The following is a 20736-nucleotide window of genomic DNA, read 5'->3' on the forward strand; positions in this document are numbered from 1 at the left end:
CCAAGTAGCAAATAGAGTGGGGGTGCGGGGGATGGAGAGAGGCCCCTTAGGGAGGGGGTGCATTTTGTCGTACTGGGACCAGAAGCCCCGCTTGGGGCAGCGGCACAAAAGTAGGGGTGTTAAGGAGACCCTTCAGTGGTAGCTGAGAGGGAGGGCAAGTTCATCAGTGACCTCTTCGTCCTGTGGCGGAATTTCTTGCAGCAGAAATGGGGGCTACCGGAGACGGCAGCACGCGATCCAAGATGCCCACCGCGCCTTAAGCTCCGTCTTTACCTGCGTTTCCGACGAGCCTTTGAAGACGATAGGGGCATAATTTGACTTCGTTTTTTCCCCCCAGCTGCTCAGTTGTGGTCCCTGCAGCGTTTGGTACCTTTTTCGACGGTCTGGTGCCTCCGTGGAAAGTGCGGTAGGCGTTTTGCATTTGACCTCACAGAGGGCTGCTGCTATTTAACATTCTTCACTGCTTCCACACAGAAGAGGCGGACTTAACTCACTGGACACCTCCTCTTCCTAGAAGCCTCAGCCTTTCTTAAAGGGGTTTTCGTCCTGCCTCTTGTTGCTCACTGCTCTGCAATTTGGAAAGGATTAAAGTGATTTTTTTGTCCTTTTGCTTTACATTGCGCTTATGTTTACTGTGTATTAAGTCCCTTTGGAGCTGAATTTTTTCTGATTATCATTCTTGTTTTTTTGGGTTTTTTAATAACCTGCCAAGGCTCCTCACTACACTGCAGGTTTTTTGTTATTTGTGGTGTAATTAATGTTCGTTGCACTATTATTTGCTCCCTGTTTACCAGTATGGAGTCTAAAATGGGTCCAAATAAACGTAAACAAGCCGTTTCACCTCCTCCTGCTAAAGCCAAAGCTATTGACTCCCAAGAGGATTCACTGGCAAAAATTTGGGAGGGAATTCAAGCTATCCATACGAACATGGACACCATTTCCTCAGATATTAAAAATATACATAGAGATATGTCTTCCTTAACAATGAGAGTTGCTGGCAATGAGATTAGGATTTGTGATAATACTGCAGCCATTACAGCAATGGCTCTAGTTCCTACTCAGGTTGCTTCTTTCCACCGTTCCCTGCTTGACTTGGAAAACAGAAATAAACAGTGCAATTTACGTATTTTTAATGTTCCTGAAGGAGTCAAAGGTCAGAGTTATCGTCTTTTCTGGGAAAATCCTCTCCCTAAACTGTTAAATATTAACTTTCCAGAGCGCTTTGAGATTGATAAAGCCCACAAAATACCTTTAATTCGTAAACCCCATCAAGCCAAACCACGGCAAATCATTTTTAAATTTCTGCGGCATCATCATCTCCTTCTTATTCGCAAGGCTGTCCAAAAGATTCCTTCTCTCCTAATTGAAGGAAATAAAGTCTTCGTTCATCAGGACTTTGCAAAAGAGACTGTTCAAATACAACGCCAATTCGCAGATTTATGTCCTCGTTTGCGAGAAACTGGCTTCAAATGTGGTCTTTTTGACCCTGCGGTCATGCGCATCAGTGTTTTTCAGCTCCTGCAGTTTCAATAAGATTTTTGGATCAACATCAACCTGTTCTTATGGACTCTCAACCTTCTGGTTCTGCGGGCTGATAATAATAGTTCTTTTTCCTAACCCCCCCAATACAGGTTGCTATTCATTTTTTTGCAGGTACATATTAATGGTGGTTTTTCTTGCTTCGCACCTCCGTCTCCAATGTTCTATTGGTATGAGGTCTTGGTGACTGACTTCGTTTCATGTTGTTTGTCTTGTTTTGTCTTTTTTATATGGGCTACTATCTTTCTCTCTTTTTTCTGTCCTGTTATTTTTCTTCCCTTTAAGAAAGTATGTCTAGGCCACAAAAGTTAATTGTTGCTTCATTAAATGTGAAGGATCTTAAACGTCCAGTTAAGTGACGTCAAATGATAGAATATTTACACAAGTCTAAGGTTGATATCTGTTTTGTTCAAGAAACTCATGTTAATGACAAAATACTGCATACTATGTCTAGAGGTTGGGTAGGCTCTATAGTTTCATCTCCTGCTGCAAAACGCAAAAATGGAGTGGCTATATTGTTCTCACACAAAACTGGTGCGCAAATTCTGTCATATGACCATGACGCAGATGGTAGATTTGCTGCTGCTCAAATTCTTATTGATAAACTTACTTTAAATTTGATTAATATTTTTGCTCCTACCTCTGATGACCCTGCCTTTTGGTCCTATGTCTCTGATGAAGCACTCAAAATTGACAATGCATCCTTTATAATGGGTGGTGATTTTAATCTTATCAGGGATCCTTTGTTGGACTGCTTTAAGCTCCGGCCTAGCAAGGCATTATTTGCTTTTAAATCTTTTCATTCCGTTACCAAATTGGTAGATTTTTGGAGACTGGAACACCCTACAGACAAAGATTTTATTTTGTATTCTAATGCTCACTCTTCTTTTTCTAGAATTGATTATTTATTATCATCACATAATTTATGTCACATGATTAGTGAATCATTTATTCACCCTATTACGATTTCAGACCATGCTTTAATTTCTTTTTCTTTATCTATTTCCGACCCTCCAATTTCTAATAAAAGATGGAGAATGAACTCAAAAATAGTTCTTAACCCCAACAATGGTAAAAAAAATGGCCTCAGCTATTTCTGATAATTTTTCGAATAATAAGTCCTGTGACACCTCTAAAATCATACATTGGGATGCTTTTAAGCATATATCCGTGGAGTTACAATTTCTATTATGGCACACGAAAATAAATCTTTTTATTCCCACCTCAATGAATTGTAGACACAGATTGCAGTAGTGGAACAACTTTTTTTCACATCTAGATAGCCACAATATAAATCCCGACTTCAGAAATACCGTTAGGAATGTAATTGTATGCTTAGTAAGAGAGCAGGGTTACTTATCTCAAAAGAAAAGTCAAATTTTTATTTTAATTCTAATAAATTGGGTCGTTTGCTAGCTAATTATCAGCATCTCATACGTGAAAAAGATCAAATTCCAGCCATTAAGACGAATAAAGGTACATTGGTGACGGAGGTTGAGGTCATATTGAAGGAGTTTCTTTCATTCTACTCTTCTTTATATCGTGAACCTCTTACACCTAATAATAGTGCTATCAGTGGATTCTTTAATTCCTGTCGATTGCCTCAGATTTCTGATAATGATAGAGATACTCTAGAGAACCCTATTGAAATCAAATAAATATTTGCAGCAATAAGTGCTTTAAATTCCCCAAAAACTCCTGGCCTAGATGGAATTCCGGACGATTCTATAAATGCTATCAGGACCAATTATCCCCTTTTTTACTTTCCCTTTTCACTGAGTTTCAGCATACTTCCATGAGGGGGGGATCTTTTAATGAAGCCACGATAATTGTTCTCCCCAAACCTAGTGAAGATCATACTTTAGTTTCAAATGTTCGGCCAATATCTTTAATTAATCAAGACTGTAAGATATATGCAAAAGTTTTAGTGAATAGACTGTCGCCCCTACTGTCCAAAATTATACAATCTGATCAAACTGGCTTTATGAAAGGTAGATTATCCGCTCATAATACCCGGTTGATCTGTCATGCCTTATCTCTTGCTAAAGGAGCAAGTAGTCCTATTGGTGTAATGGCCTTAGATGCAGAAAAGACATTTGATAAGGTTAATTGGCAATATTTATTCAAACTTTAGAAGCTTTCCGTTTTGCTCCTATTTTTATTAATATGATAAGGCTTTGTATTAAGCCCCTTCAGCCTCAATTTTAGTTAATGGTTTGTGTTCCACTTCATTTCGGTTATTTAGAGGCACTCGGCAGGGATGTCCTCTCTCTCCTTTACTTTTTCTTATTGCAATAGAACTCCTCCTATGTTCCCTTCGTAATAGTGATACTTATACATGTGTTGTTTTGAAAGATACTACCATTAAACTTTCGGCCTACGCTGATGATGTATTGTTATATGTTACTGACCCTTCTACCCCTATACTTATTATCCTTGACATTATTCATAAATATGCTGAGGTTTCTGGTTACTCTCCGAATACTAATAAGACAGATTATTTCCATTAAATGCCTTTTGTAATTCTACAATGTTAGAGAATACTGATATAATTTGGTCTCCCAAAAAACTCAAATATTTAAGATAATTTTTACCGGTTTGGTTAAAGATACAGTTGATACCAATTGCTCTGTTATTTTAACAAAGACCAAAGAGAAATTTGATTGATGGTCTAATCTACATTAAAGCTGGTGGGGACGCATTGCAGCAATTAAAATGTCTATAACTCCACAAATTCTATATCTACTGTCAAATTCTATATCTTCCCGTCCACTTTTTATACTAAAATATATACATTATTTACTAGATTCCTCTGGAATGATAAACCAGCACGTAATAGTCTTAAGACTTTACAATTGCCCAAATGTGAGAGTGGGGTTGGTCTTCCAGAATGGAAAAAATATCATTTTGCATTCCTTGTGGCTCAGTGTTCTTTATGGTTCCACACTGTCCCCCTCTCTAATACACCTAAATGGCTTCTCCTGGAAAAAAATATTTTGGCTCCATACCCTTTAGTTGCTTTTCTCACCATGTCCAATGGCTCTTTTGGTAAGTGTTCCCCTATTATTGCCATCTCTAAAACTGCCCTTTTATCATTTGATAGTAATTTTTCTATTACTTTGTCTTCCAGTAAAAAAGTTTATCTTTGGTTCGATCCTAAGCTCCAATATCATAAGCATATTTCTTTTTGGAAATTATGGATTGCTGCTGGTATTTTCTTTGTTGCAGATATTTGCCAATATGATATTTTTTACACACTTGATGTTATTCTTGCTACTTATAAATTACCATTGTCTGAGTTGCCTAAACATACATTGTTATGTAATACGATTCTTAATGCTTATCCTCAACTACTTGCTTTGTCTCAGTCTTCTGGTATTGAATTTTGTATTTCTGTGTTCAGCCGTTCAGGACATATAGCATCTAAAGTATATAAAAAACTTACCACTTCAAATTACTCCTTTGCACATCTGAATCAAAAATGGTCCCCCCACTTTAACACCTTCGGTGCTCATGACGGTTCCCGGCCCCCATGAGTCACAGTAGACGTGTGCTCATGATGGCCGGAAGCCGTCAGAATGTTGCCGCTCCGCCACGCGCGGTTAATTCCCCGCCTGTGTGGGAGAATTAATCAGTGGGCGGAGTTCTGATGGCCCCCAGCCGCCATGAGCACCCGCCCACCTTGATTTATGACGGCCGGGAGCCGTCATAAGTACCTGATTGCCACGCCCAACCCTGCCCCCCTCGCACCGCAGCGAAATTCACGCCGCGGCGAAGAGGGTTAATCTTCACTCACTTAGCATATCCTTGAAGGACATTTAGTATTCCAACACCGCTAATTATCTTCCGGCCACCTTTATACAAACTAATATTTATTTTCTCTATCAATGCTTTTGGACTCTTGATAAATTATTTAAAGCTAAACTTCCAGATACTCCAAATTGTTGGCATTGTCAATCTACAACTGGTGATGTACGACATTCATTTTTTAATTGTTCTTTCATACATCAGTTTTTATCAGAAATTTGGCATCTTATTACATGGAGCCTTAAGATCCAAACAACTTTATCATTTCAGGTTCTAATTCTTAAATCCTCACTCTTTAAATCCATTTTATCCCCTATGGATTGTAAAATATTTTATTTCCTTATTTCTAATGCACTCAAATCTATTACTTGCAATTGGAAAGACGCTACTTCACTTTCGGTTAATGCATGGTGGGAATGGATTATTTTTATTAGACATGGGCAATGTTTTTATCCACACTCTCATAAGGTCTCTTCTTCTAAGTCTGATATGTGGTCTAGTTTACATTCCTACATTAGTACATGTTTTACAATTTAGGAAACTTATTTCCATTTGTAATAATTAATCTTGGCTTAAGGTAGCCCTTTTAAGTTTATCTTATTATTTATATCATGTTTGTACTATTATGCAATGTTGGCATTGCTATTTGACTTTTTCTTATATATTTTAGTAGGTCTTATATGCTATATGGTTCAGTATTATTTGTTGTATTGTGTTTCGTATTTATGAAAATTTCTTCAATAAAATATTTTGAACACAAAAAAAAAGAAATGGGGGCTACCCCAAATGTGGACCGATTTACGGACTTTCCCCTTGGAGAGGTGTTGATTTGTGTGGGCACTGGTCAGGCAGGGGGGGTAACGGACCTGCTGGTGGTACTAGATATTTCGGCCCTACCCCGGGATACCAGAACTTTAATATTTTGGGGGATTTTGCCTGGTGACAGGTATCCCCAGGCAGGGATGAAGCGCTATGCGGTGCCCTGGTGGATGTGTTGGTAAATGGAACAGAGGACACTGCCCATCCCTCAGAATGATGGAAGGGAAGTTCCTAATAAGGTATGCCCTTGTTTGAGGGCGTGGGTGATGGATAAGGTAAAGGGGCCTGCTGTCACTTTGCATTATTTTGAAATGTTCTGCTGTAAAGGAAGGTTGAGATGCTGTTGTATTGCTTGCACAATCTCTGAGCTGTTTATCTGCCCTGCTTCTCATACTAATCATGTATGATCTGGCTGATCCTATGTCTGGTTTTCTCATAACAATGTCTACTTAACTATCACTATGGTTGTCACTTATCATTTCAATGAGTCTATGTGAATAAAAGGATACGACCTTGGTCAAACCACACTAATGGCTATTGTCTATCTCCTTGGGAGTTAAATCAGTGGGGGACAGCGATTTGCATGTTGTGAGCGCACTAAGGGGTCCATTATGATATCGGGCGGATTGCCTCCGCCGGGCCCTAAGTGCGTAGACGCCAGCACCCTGAAAGGGCATCCCCCGGCTCTTGCTCTTATAACTCGGGGGATGCATGCTAAGTTCAGATCTGCTGAACGCATTGTATTTTGCGGTGAATACGGCACTAGGTGACCGGATAAAATGGGAGGCTCTTGTTGGGGGAGAATTTTATGGGTGAAGCATAAGGTCTTAAAATGAATTCTCTTATCAATTGACAGCCAGTGTCACTTAGGCATGAGCTTTGATACTGAGTAAAATTTAGGGAGAGAAAAAAGAGTGCATGCTGCCACGCCTAAATAAAGAGAGTTACAATAATCCAATCTAAATAAGATTGTAGGTTGGATAATGGTCTGGCAAGTTTGGGGTTCAAAAAACCGTAACAGAGGCTTAAGTCCACGTAAAATCTCAAAACATGCAACCGCTTTTGTTTGGGCTTCAAAGGACAAGGCACTGTCCACCCATACGCCCAGATTTTTCACAACCTCCTTAGGCGGGGCACGGATCCCAATGCACCTGGGCACCATTGTTCTGACCACAAATGGCTGACTTTCCCTAGCAGCAAATTTTCAGACATGCTGGCATTTAGCTGCACACAATTAGCTGTCATCCAGTCTGAGATTGCCAGCATGTCTTCCTGAAATTTAGTGAGGTTATGCTTGCAGTTGTTGGAGAAGAAGATAACCAGTTGGGTGTCATCAGAGTAGGATACTAATGACAGTCCTTGGTTTTTTGCCACCGCCGCAAGGGGTTGTAGATAGATATTAAGGAAGGTAGGGCTCCGCATCGATCCCTGCAAAACTCTGTAATGGACAGCATATTCCCGGGAGCAGGGGGGGGTGGAGGGGGGTGGGGGGGGTGGAGGGGGGTGGAGGGGGGGTTGCAGTGTCCTGAAATGTTCTTCTATCCAGAAATGATCTGAACAAGGCCATGCCACTGATACCCATCTCCTGCAAGCGACGCAGTAGGGTCCCATGAGATACCGTATTGAATGTGGTGCTGAGGTCAAGAAGAATCAAAGCCGTGAAGTTTCCTTCACCCAGAGTGCTTAGTAGTTACTCCGTCACATACTGTGGCGTGATCTGAAACCGTTTTGTCCAATATCTCGTTGGACTCTACAAACGTCGTGACAATGAAATTCACATAGGATTCAGTGGCTTTAGCCAATAATAAGAGGCAGGATATGAGGTGATAATTTTCTGGTTTGGATGTGTCCAAAGAGGGTTTTTTTAAAATAACGGGGCAACTTTTGCATGCTTCCACGCAAGAGGTACTAACGCCATAGTCAGGGATATGTTGATCAGCTCACCACAGACCGGTAGGAGATGTTTTTAAAAATTACGGAACTCTTCCTGACTGCAGAGAAGCTTAACCAACGTAGTTACAGCACGCCTTCAAATTTCAAAATAGAAGATCCTAAAAGTCTGTTAGTCTTGCTAACACCCTGAACGTCAGATTGATAACACTGGCCAAGTATGAGAAAGTTATGTAGAATAGTTTAAAATGTTATAATCAAGATAACATATGCCTAGCCTTTAACAACCTTATGTTTCATGTATATATTTCTCTTTCCTATTTGTGCCAAGTTTGAGCATTGTGTTGTTAACATACTGATTGATCAAGATTATATTCCAAGTCAGATCTATTGATACCTTGTGTATTGAATGCGTACATTTTGGTGTTTTAATAAAATATGCATTAAGAAGAAAAGAAAAAAAACATTACGGAACTCGTCTGGTTTCATTGGGTCTGCTGGGGAACCTGATTTCATTTTATTACAGAAGGACTCAACCTCTGTACGAAATAGTAAAGGGAAGGAGAGTAATGTCCCTCGTTTACTGTGCACCTTGTCCCTTATCCCTTCCATACAAACCATGTTGTCATTTGAAGTTGGGAAGTTTTTATAGCTATTCTCCACCTTGTTCATGAAGTAGCTGGCCAACTCTTTACACTGAGTTATTGAAGTGATGGAAGGTTCGGTTACCGAATTCGGGTTCTTCATGTCATTGAGAAGGGAAAAGATTGTTTTTGAAGGATTGCTGCTCTCTTTAAATTTGAGAGTGTTGCAGCAAACAAATGATGGACGGAATCCTGACAATGCAAACATTCTCCCCAGTAAAAAGATCTGGGTTAAATCCATTGTTCTTTTGCCCACTATGCCACCCCAGTTTGGACCCAGCCATTTGCAAATCAGTCTTGGCCCTGTGCCCCATGGGAACAGTTCAGACCGAACTGCCAGGCCAGGTCCTCCCTGGCCCGGAAACAAGCATCCTGGGACCGGTTTCAGGGTATTTCACCCTTCTTCAGCCAGAGCAGCTTGAATCCAGTGGCACAGTGAGCAAGGGACCCACGTCTGGGCATACCCATCCCACTTAGGGCTAAAAAAGATCAGGGTTAAATCCATTGTTATTTTGTCTGAACTGGGGTGGCGGAGTGAGCTAAAGAATGATGATGGATTAAACCCAGATCAGTTGACTGGGGGTGAGTGCTTGCAATGTTCAACACCTAGTCCATCATCCCCTTTGGTTTTGCTTTGTTCGTCCTAAGTTGGCAGGGTATGCCCTGACGTGGGTCCCTTGATCACTTTGCCACTGGATTCAAGCTAGCCTGGCTGATGACAGCTGATTAGCCAGAAACTGGTCCCAGGATGCTTGTTTCCAGTCCAGGGAAGACATGGCTTGGCAGGACTGATTTGCATATGGCCATGTCTGAACTGGAGTGGCGGAGTGAGCAAAAGAATGATGATGGATTAAACCCAGATCAGTTGACTGGGGTTGAGTGCTTGCAATGTTCAACACTCCGTCCATCATCCCCTTTTGTTTTGCTCTTTAATTTTAGAGGCAACGTAATCAGCCCTGGACTTTCTAATCAACTTGTGGTAGGCCTTAATGGATGCACGATACTGACTTTTGGCTTCTAGGTCATATGAGCATCTCCAAGCCCGTTTAAGCAGCTTGCAGTTTTTCTTGCAAGGGTCAAGGACTTATTAAACCATGATTTAGACTGCGTTCTTTTTCAGTGACTAGTTTGGAGGGAATACAGCAGTCCAGGCATGAGTAAGCCATTCCTGGAAAAAATTATTTGCTGCATTCATGTTGGGGGCAGCTGGGGTGTTTGTGCTTGCAGTAGGTCGCAGAAGTGATCGTCCTCTAGTTTGTGCCATTGGTGTTTTAACGTAGGCTGAGGGCAAATCTGTTGTGGGTGTCCTTGCCAGCATAGGGATATGTAGATAAGAAAGTGGTTCGACCATGCCATAGGGAGAGGAGGAAGGACATTTATAGAGGGCAAATTGGAAAATACAGGATCTATCAATTGCCCCGCTAAATGCATAGAACTGGGGATGCATTGCTGGAGCTGGCAGGCTGCGAAATCAGCTAAAAAGCTAGCAATCTCCTTCTTATTGTCATCTTCCAGATAGAGATTAAGGTCTCCCAGGATGTTAAAATTGGCCGATTAGCCAATATGGCAACCAGGTATAAGGCTCCATTACCCCCTTTTTAATGGTACCAGCCACAGGATATAGTAAAATTTAGACTCCACGTAGCCAGGTATCTTTTAATAATACACACTTGTTTGACCGTCCCACTCCCATCCCCTCATAGTCAACACCCTAAAAAGTGCTCCCTCGTCCCCTTCTATCGTAACTTGCCCCTTCGAGCAGCGGGAAGAACCCGTTGATGAAGCATGCCACCATGGATCACTTTGGTGGGTGAGGGTTATTTTAAGAAAACTTATTGTTTTCCCTATACCTTTTTTGTGCTCTATAATGTTTCATATATATATATATATATATATTAGGTAGGCCCTGACTACAGATAACCAAACCAAAGCCCACAAGGTGGAGAATATCAGATTCAGCATGTGGACTTGGATGCCTGCAACTCTGCAGGTCCGGTTTTATGCCCTGTTGATGTGTACTGATTACTACTTTTGCAATTAGAGGATCAGTGACTGCCCCAAGCCAAATGTTGCCACTAACGTCTATGGGAAGATCCATCTGTTGTGGCTGTATGTGTCACTGAGGGCCAGCTATGGAATTACACCGTGTGAAGTTTGCAAGTTAATGGCAACTCAGAGCTAAAAAAAACTATGTCCAATGCACCCCGCTCAGGCACAGAACAAAAAATATAGCACTGTCTGTCCCTTATGCATTACATGTGGTGGTGCTCCAAGCCCTTAAGTCATTTTGCATATGTCCTCTTTGTGCATGTACATTGGCAATGAAATTCAAGTGGGTTTTTGTGCAGCTCCACTGTTATGAAGACTGATCTCTTGTTTTTCATTGACTGGCTGTCTCGTGTTCTGGAGTTGCTGTGTGAGATTCTAGAATTTAGGCGCAGCCACAACTAATTCATCTGCCACGGGTTGGTTGACAAGGTATTATCGGATAAAGGACTATACAATTTTTATCAGGTAATCAGTGTGATTATTCTTAAAATCTCACAAATTTGATCTCTTGATTAATTAATTCTTTACCTTCGCACGTGTAGTTTCATGGATACACCTTGTGTCAAGGTGTGATCTGGCAGTCCTGCTGTGTCTGAAAAATGAGTGGGTTTAAGGCCTCCTCCCGTTCTTAAATTTGAGTTGGTTCTCACTTCTTCCCACAAGACCCCTCTTCCTCTACCTCTCCCTCTCAATTTCCTTCTCATTTTCTCTTCTTTCCTCACTCGGCCCCCTTACTAGACCTAGTTAGCTGTTGCTATCTTTCATTGCTCACCCACTCCCCATTCAGCTGCCTTTGGCCCTGTTTTAAGACCTTCGGTAATCTCTCACACTTCATTTATTTCTTCTCCCTAAAGCCTTCCCCGACTCTCCTCTCAGTGCTTGCCTGCTCACCTCTTAATTGCTCCTTAATTCACTGTCTTGCAGCCTCTTGTTCACACTACACTCTATTTTCTTTGATTTCCTCTACAATTACTTTGTATATTCCCCATATGCAGCCCTCCATCATTTTCGACTCGTATCTGCTCTTCTCACCTTTCCTGGCTCTCTCATTCCCACTGCAGCTTTCCCACTCTTCTCCCCATCAATACTTACTGTCCAGTCTCCTGTACTTTTCTTTGACTCCACCCTCTGTCAGAGCTTCTTGTCCGTTCTCCCCCTTCATAGTTCTCAAGGAGCCCTTAATTGGGAGGTCTGACCCTAATATATAATATAACCCTCTTTGTGTGTAAAAGAGCAAAATATTGTCACGCTTTATCTTATTATTGTTATTATTGTTATGAATCATTGTTTCCCCAACTTTGATGCAAGAAAAGCTCTCTGTGAAGAAAAAGAGTGTTAGATAATTTGTGGGAGGAATAACTGCATGGTCAAAAGGCCTCTTGCTCAAGTAACATATCATTATAGTATAAGACAAGCAATTTTGTGGAAATGAAAAGGCTGTTAGAATACGCTGTAAATCCGAGTCTTCCTGACTCTCTGTACATCTTAAAGACAAAATGAAGTTCTAAATAATTACACCACATGCCTATGGCATTTTCGCCTTAAAATATTAGTATCTTCTAATGTGTCAAGAGATTGTTTTGGCTGGCTAAACTTAGGCGGCTGGTCAACCAGTAAGCATCATTGGTTTGCATGGGAAGGAGAGTATTTGACTGTGAAGAGCTTTTCCCACACAGCACAATGTCTTTAATTCATCCCACTGACTAGAGAAGAGTCACGGGAGGGAGGTCTGTAAAGGAGATATAGGTTTGCATTCTTTAGATTGATGATAATTTAGACCACATTAATTGGGTGTTCCCTGGAGCTTGAATATTTTCTTGTTGGAAAGCCTTCATAGTTGTCATTTTATTAGGCATTCATGGTGTTAACTAGTGCTAGTGAACCTTACAGCAGTGTGCATAGATGGAAGTACCTATTCTCAGCTTCTTTGTTCTCCTGTGGTAGCGAACAAGGGTTTTTGTTGCCCACAGTGCATGCCTTGAATAGAACACAGTGGGGATCTGTGAGGATGGCGAGTTATATACAGCGGTAATGAGGGTTTGTCTCAGTCTAATGGTAGGACTTTGGTTTTTGAGCCATTATCAAGGAACCAGTTTCTAGTGCTTGCTCATTTGTACATGTTAGCCAACCAATGACTTGGTGAAGATCCATCAGCTCTTTGGATACTGTAATTTGAATCTTTGTGTTTTCATCTAACAGGCTACTGTTTTCATCTAACAGGCTACCATGTTCAAGCTGGGCAAGTGCTTTTAAAAGGGCACCACTTAGGCATTGAAAAGTGCTGCTGACAATGCAGACTGTCCTGGGAACCTGCAGGTGATATTGGTGGATACCTTGGGCAGGAAGGAGAACCATATGAGGGCTGTACCTCTGACACGTTCTGTCCTGTAATATTTTTTATTCAATGGTGTGGCACAGCCTGGCCCCAGTTTTTAGATTAAAATGTGTCGGCACATTTTGAGATATCTCTTTTGTTGCCTCAGCAGTGTGATGTCCTACTGCAGTAAATGTACCTGGTCATTCTTGGTTTCTGGTCAGCTGAATCTTTCTTAGCATAATCTTCATATTCTCATGGAATAATTCAATAGACGTCAGTAGAAGAGTAAATGGCTGCCATTTTAACATTCAGTGTGAGAAAAGAGCGTAAAGAGCGTTAATATGGTCATGGTATTTTATAACGTGTGTTATGCTTAGTTTCCTATCTGAAGAAACCTGATCTAAGTTGAGTGACGAAGCTTCTATTTGATAGCGATAGGAATGTAAGGCAATGCAGAATATCATTTCTTAATATACTCCTCTCCTTATGCCTATGTGATTCTATAATGCATTACCTAGATAAGTGTGTTACTGCCTCTCCATTTTCCACTGGTAACACCATGTCATCTGTAGTTTGTTTTGCTACTATGCCTGCGACTGCCACAGACTGAATTTTTTGCAACTTTGTATTTCTACTTTGCTTACAGAGTTTTGTGAGTAAAAAGAACATGACACTTGAGCAGAGAACTCTGTGCAATAGCTAAAATTTTTTATCTAAAATCAATTCTCTGTCCCCCGGCCGCACACTTTTATCCTTGTAATCTATTAGTTTCTGACTTCAGCCTCACCAACGCTATGCCACGTTCCATGTGCAATGTGACCTTGGGCGTAGTTCGCATAGTATTGCTACCTGTAGTGCTCTTCGCGTTACGCGAACTGCGTAGTGCACTGTGCAAAATGCTGTTCGCACTGATTGCACAGTGCCGGATGCTTGTCCGCACTGTGCAATCAGTGCAAACCGCATCTTGCACAGTGCAAGTGGTCGTTTTCTGCCGCTCGAGTAGATTTCTACTCGAGCGGCAGCTTTCTCAACGCGGACTGGTAGTTTCTCATTGTGAGCCGTCGCGAGCATACGCGTCCACTCGCAATGAGAAACCTGACCTCCTGCATTGAGAATCTCACTGGGAGGTTTATTTTCCACGCTCGCGATCGGCAAGTTGATGTTGCTGATCGCGAACGAGGAAAAAGTCTCGTCAGGATGTCATTTTGCTCGCTCACGGTCGCCAACTTGACGTTGAGGACCGCGAGCAAGCAAAAAATGACCGCTACACGTGTTTGCACTGTGCTACGTGCATTTTGCGGAGTGCGAAGTAGCGCAAACTTCGCAACCTACGCAAGCATAGCGTAGTACTTCGCCCAGGATTAGTGCAATGCTGCTTTTCTGCGTAGTGCGTTTCAGTTCCTTTGCCAGGCGTTAGGAAATGCACTTCTCATTCTAGTTTAACTCTGGTTTTCCCACATTGGGTGGTCCATAAATACCTGCTCTTGGCCCTGAAAGTTCTTTGGCAGACGTCCATTCCCTATCAACATGTTGGGATGCCTGGCGCATTAAATGAGGCTGCTTTGAATGTTGTCGGGTAATTCTCCAAGTGTGCCGCCATTACTTTCACTTTGGAAATACAGTACTACCATGTCTGAGTGCACCAATTCCTGCTTAGCACAGACGTTTCTACCTTTTTCCCTTTCTCCTATATCCTACTAAAGGACCTGTAAAATGACTTCTTTTAAATCTGGATGATGGGAAAGGTTCTCCTCTGGGGAACAATTTTTGAAGTAACAAGCCAATATTTATGGGTTTAATGTACCAACGCATGCAGTGTTAGAACCTTAAAATGACGGGATAGGAGACAGCCACCAGGAGCCGACAGAGAGAGCTATTGTCCGCTAATCACTTGTGCAGTTGAATGTTAGCACTCGAGAGGAGGCACAAGGATACATCTAAAGAGCCAATAGCATTAGGTGAGAGATGAATACTCCTCTGTGTTGAGTCAAGATCTGATTGACATAGTCTCACAACAATGGCTGAAAGAGGCTGGTCGAAGAAATTTGATGGTTGGAAGAGGGGGACCCAAAGACCTCTATTTGCGTGTTGTAAACATTAGGTCTGTTTGACGGCTTTGCTGCCAAAACCCAGACCTACAAAACCTGCTATACTTTACACTGGTAACACTGGTAACTGATTTCCTAATTCCAAACCCACCTAGTGTTTAGCACTAAGAAACCCGATAACGACGACGGACACTTTACAAGAACCTAACATAACCTTCACATTGACTTACGACCCAGTGATGCTGAGACATTTGTATTCCGGCCGGGAATCTAGAAACCTAACTTGGCCTGGCAGAAATGTTCAAACTAGCCATGCACTGCAGAAAACCATGACTGGAGTTCGGCCATGGGGCATGTTAGGTCGTGTCTTATTATGCAATGAAAGCAGCTCCCGAGCCCACAGCCCACTGGCAAAGTGCCAGGCTGGCAGAATTAGCAGTCCGGGTCTGTATCCCAGTGTTGATAGGTTTTAATCCTAGACACCTAAAACAGGCGTGGATGTGGGAAGGTCTAGTAGAACAGGTATTCACTACTTTACACTAACCTGAAGAAAGTGCAAGACATAGGATTATGAAAACCGGCAGAAATTAAAGTTATTTAATAGAACAACTACCAATAGACTGCTTACAGCTGATTTTATTTGCACCTCAGATTCTGTTGTCATACTCCAAAGAGCTGGAAGTTGTGAGCTGAAGTCTGATGGATACCAAAGGAAATGGAGGTTGAACATGGCCACCCCTAGAAGGCCTGACGTCTTTTGTTTTGCTTTGAGTGGTTAATAAAAAGCCCCGCAGTGTTATTGAAGTAGCAATATAGGGAAATAGAAATACATATTTGCATGTCCCTAATCATTATTAGACCGAGGAGATGCCTACTTGAATAAACAAGGTCTACTAGCAGCGTTTCTGCTGCACTGAGGGTACACTAACACTATCAGCTGCAAGGGTATTTTGTTGCACAGCCATCCTTCCATTCTTGTTTCCTTATTGTGTTGTCCCCAGTGTGTCTACCAGACCATCACTGGCCCTTCCTGGTTCTCTTTGTGGAGACAGTGGAGCACGGCCACCTTGGGCACGGCGCATGGATGGCGTTCACTTACCATCTCTCATATCCACCTCCTGTCTCACAGAGGCGTGTGGATCACACTTACTACAAACACTGGAGACTTAATTTGTGATTTGCAAGGCAGAGAGAAATCATAGCAAGCGGAAACGTTGAGTGAAGAAGATAAAACCGCTGACCCCTTCCCCTCGCACCTCTAAACACAAGCATACCTATAACCAGCTAGTATTTTATTTTTTTACATGGTTATACATAATCACGCGCTTTCGCGCCGTTTTAGATTCATGGCGGACTCCGTGGGACAGGACGTTGGATTAAGCCATCTCCTGTTTTCATGGGGTCGTTGAGTCTAGCAGTGTCAGCTTTATGACTTTCAAAACACTGGTGTGCAGGACCGCATTTGGGGACCTTTTCTGACACCAGCCCATGTAGGAGCGGGTTCAGGGACGAATGCAGCGGCAGGGGCCCTGCACAGAAGCAATTGTGACCTTCCATATGAAAACTTCTTTTAATTGGGTGCGTTTCTTGTCATTCATTCTTTTTCAGGGTTCAATCTACGCGGAAGGCCGAAACATGCTTCACGTTGGGATGCAAATACGCGGGGGTAGCAGCACTCTTTCTCCTTGGCTGTAAAAACTGACCCTGGAGTGGCCTGACCCTTGCCTCCATCATGGCCACGAATGCCGAAGGAAGCCAGCTGCAGAGGATTATCCGAGATTTGCAAGGTACAGTATGCAGCACTGAGCTCATTGTCTGGCCGGGCAGGGTGCCCAGAGCTTGCAGTGTTCTCTCTCTATTTATTTTGCAATTGTCCGATCTTTTATATGACCTATGCGATGTGTAGGTTAGGTCCCATTTTAAGTTACTTTCATGATATAATTTAATACCATTTATTACTGTGTGTGTTTACTATGCATTAAAAACAACACCAGAATAAAAGTCGAATAGCATCAACAATCATCAACATATTTTGATTGTGCTGACGTATTTGAAGAGCAGGCTAAATTCATAATATGCTTTTGTTGTGTTTTGTGATTTTATCTTACGTTATCTTATGCTACAGTGATTTATATATTGCATATTCTGTCACTAATATTGCCTGAGAGAGCAGTCGGGGTCAAGTGCTTTCATGCTGTGGTTTCAAGGACTTTGTTGCACCCCGAGGTTGGGCCTGCATCCTGATTGACTTAGCTGTAGTAGTATAAATGTGGTTCCCATGCTGTTTTAGTATGTGTGACTTGATTATAGGTGTGTTGGTAGATTATAGTGTTTGAGACATGTGGCTACAGGTTGTAAACAAATCAAGTGTGTACTGTCTGGGTAGATTTCTAGGCCCGCTTCCTGGTTTATGATTTGTGCAAGAGGAGAGGTAGCTGTGAATTGTGCGTTAATTTAAGGAGACACAACAGCCATATACGGGTCTATCTGTGATGCGTTCGAGGGAATAAAGTGTAATATGTATTGCTATGGAATATTGTATGGGATCTCGCTAAACGGCCTGCCTGGTTACCAGTAATCTGTATTACTCTGAGTCCTGGTCTTCCTCGTCCCAGTGCTTACATGCTGAGCGCCTCCTCACTTCTCACATAGATTTACCCCAACTAAACATAACATTCCCATCCCTAAAATGGCTTCCACTTCCTACCACATCTCCCATTAGCTCTCACATTTGGAAGCAATAGTCACCCCTCCCTGTTGTTTCCCTTTAAGTTGAATTCTCCCCTCCAAAAGGATGGGAAAACTGGAGTGTGACGAGAAAGACCAGGACTCAGAGTAATGAAGATTAACAGTAAGTAATCACCTCATATGTTGCCTTTCTTATACCTGTCCTTTACCGAAGGCACTAATTCAGCTTCAACCAAGCCAATAACATACAACCAAACCTTAATTGTTTCCAGATTAAAGATTTATTCACTCCATTCTTCCTTCACCACTGTATCTAACACCACGGCACCAAAAATCAAAGACCCATATTCCCAATTTCAGTCTACATTTCATTGTTTCATGAAGGTACGGGAAGTAGACCAAGTGGCAGTATTATATATGTCTGTCATTAACTCACCTTCAATGCTGCCCAGTAAGTTCACATTCCCCTGGTTGATCTTCTCTGCTCCTGGCTGAGAGAGACTCACCCTGCTTTGCAAAGACCTCTATAAGGGCTTACTTAGGCCACCTACTTAGAGTTGCTGATGATGGCCTTAATCCTTGCCCTGAATATCCAAACTTTACAAGCAAAAAAAACACCCTTTCAAAATCTAGATTTGGCCTTAATAATAATTTGGGAAGAATCCCAGAAAATACATTTGAATTCAGAAGTGCCCTACCCCACTGATCCTCCTTCCTGGGGTTATTGCAACGCAAAATGACATTATATGAAAAACTCTAAGGATGGCAATCTCCAAGGAATGAAACAAAGCAATATTTGGAAAAGCTTGAAGCATTATGGAGAGGTCCAACAAGAGCATTGAGTAGTGGATCACCGGCCTTTCTAAAAAGATGCTTTTAAGCAGTCTCACAAGGGACTACTGACTGTAACTGAGGGCTCATAAAAGCCCTATCGGTTGCCCAGTGAGAGCACAAACTAGACAATTCCAAACCAAGTAAAAAACACTTAAAAATCAAGTAGCGAGGGGCGTGGCCAAGATGGTGGCCGAGTAGGACATGCCTGCTCGCCACTCCGTCCTGCAAACCGGGCCCAGCCTACATAGCTTTTCCTAGCCTGACCCTGGCCGTAACTTTGGACCTCTCTGGTGTCTGGACATCGCCCTGGCACCTCTGACCTGTTTTTGGAGCGGCGGAGACCTAGTACAGTCGGCGCCGGAGCCTGAGCATGTTGCGGCGGTCGACCCCCGAGCATTGGGGTCAAGGATTGCAGCGTAGACCTGGCCCAAAGAAGAAGAGAGGGGAGGAGGCACGCTCATGTTGGTGGGAGGCCCAACATCATCAACTGATTGTGCACTGCAGAGCGGTAACATGGCGGCGGCGGTCTGACTTGCTGCATACCAACCTACGCGAACTGGAGGTGAGCCTGACTGTGAGGTGCCCCGATCGCTGGTGCGGCTGCCTGTGGTGTCGCCTCCCTCCAACACAGCCACCGCCGCTGGGGGTCCGCGCCACGCTTTGAGATGACATGGTCGGCAGGGGCCTGGGGCCGGAGTGAGGACCCTCGTGGAGTTGCGCCCGGTAGTCTGTGGCGTGCCTGGCCAAGAGTGAGCGGGATCTGTTTGGTCCCAGAGTGAGGCTGGAGACGATTCCACCATAGCACGTTGTCCCAGAGGGGGCTGGCCAGAGGGGACCTGAGACTGCGGCTGCCAGGTTGTGAGTGAGTGCCCAGGAGAGGCAGTGGTGCAATCAACTGAGCACCCCCCTAGCAGCACCGCAGCAATGGGAACACTGAGAATTCCGGCAACGGGACCGGCCCTGTGAGTAGATCAGGGACACAGTGGTCACCAGGCCTGAGATTTAGCTTGCCACCCCCGACGAGTCGACAGAGAGATGAGCCTCCACTGCGTGTTGGGAGCTGGTGGCAGCCAGCGGGCGGAGTGGGCCCCCTGCTCCACGCTATACCACGCACGGGCCGACCCACCGAGTGTCGCGCTAGGAGACCCGTGCCTCACTCATCCCCACTGACGCCGCCCTCGAGATTGTGGGGTTCTCATGCTGGTCGGGGATATGAGGCCTGCCCTGCAGCACGGACTGGTTGGCTTGGCGCACGATATACCTACACGCAGCCCGGCCCACTAGCTATTGGAGCGGAGTGGTAATTTCTGCAGATGGCCGCTGCCTGGTCCATCAGGGACCTACTACTTAAGGCCAGGACCGGGGGAGCTGAAGCGATACCGCACCATGGAGGGGCAGCGGACCGGCGGGGGCCGGAGGACCTTGATGGGCCTGTCACGCGCAGTGTCCTGGAGTCCCTTTTTGCGGACCTTACAAGAGAGTTCCACACCATGATGAAGAAGTATCCCAGCTCCAACAGGAGGTCCTTCGACTTAGGAATCAGCACTTAGATCTTCAAGCCCACGCAGAAGACCTAGAGAATCGTTCTCGCTGCAATAACAAGGATTCAGGCGGTGCCTCACGGGGCTGAAGATCAAGACATTGAGGCCTTTGTTATGGACTTGTTTCGTCATATTCTGGGAGGCCCCTCAGACCAGGAGATCCAGCTTGACCGGATGCACCGAGTGGGACTTAAGAGATCACCAACGGCTCCCCGCCTGATATCTTGTCGTATGTCCATGATTTTAAGCTCAAGGAACGCATTTTATGAGAGGCATGGTGCCAAACATCCCATCGAATTTCGCTCCTGCAGGCCTCTTCTCTTCCAAAACCTGGCGACCTCTACACTGCAGAAACGACGCGAGTTCCGCCGTGTCACTGCATTTCTCCACTCCAAGGATGTCTCTTACTCCTAGGGGCACCGATTTGACTTATTTTCAAATAGGAGGGCAGACTCCACCAGATCCGCTCTCTTGAGGAAGCGACCTCTCTCCTCCGACTTCCTGAGGTGGATTGTACTGGGCTGGAGAAATCAACCATTGCCGGTCGTCGAGCTGATAAC

The 20736-nt window shown here is 43.5% G+C and overlaps 1 protein-coding gene across 5 annotated transcripts in view; it reads left to right on the plus strand.

Annotated features, from left to right (window-relative positions):
* Nucleotides 1–20736, plus strand: part of FYCO1 (FYVE and coiled-coil domain autophagy adaptor 1) — an 825109-nt gene that overhangs the window by 25391 nt on the left and 778982 nt on the right. For all 5 annotated transcript variants that reach the window (XM_078688154.1, XM_078688155.1, XM_078688157.1 and 2 more), the window contains exon 2: nucleotides 16722–16900. In XM_078688154.1, coding sequence (XP_078544280.1) covers nucleotides 16846–16900 — 55 coding nt within the window. In that variant the 5' untranslated portion in view covers nucleotides 16722–16845. The remainder of the gene's footprint in view (nucleotides 1–16721; nucleotides 16901–20736) is intronic.

Source organism: Lissotriton helveticus, chromosome 4_1 (assembly GCF_964261635.1).
Source record: "Lissotriton helveticus chromosome 4_1, aLisHel1.1, whole genome shotgun sequence".
NCBI lineage: Eukaryota > Metazoa > Chordata > Amphibia > Caudata > Salamandridae > Lissotriton > Lissotriton helveticus.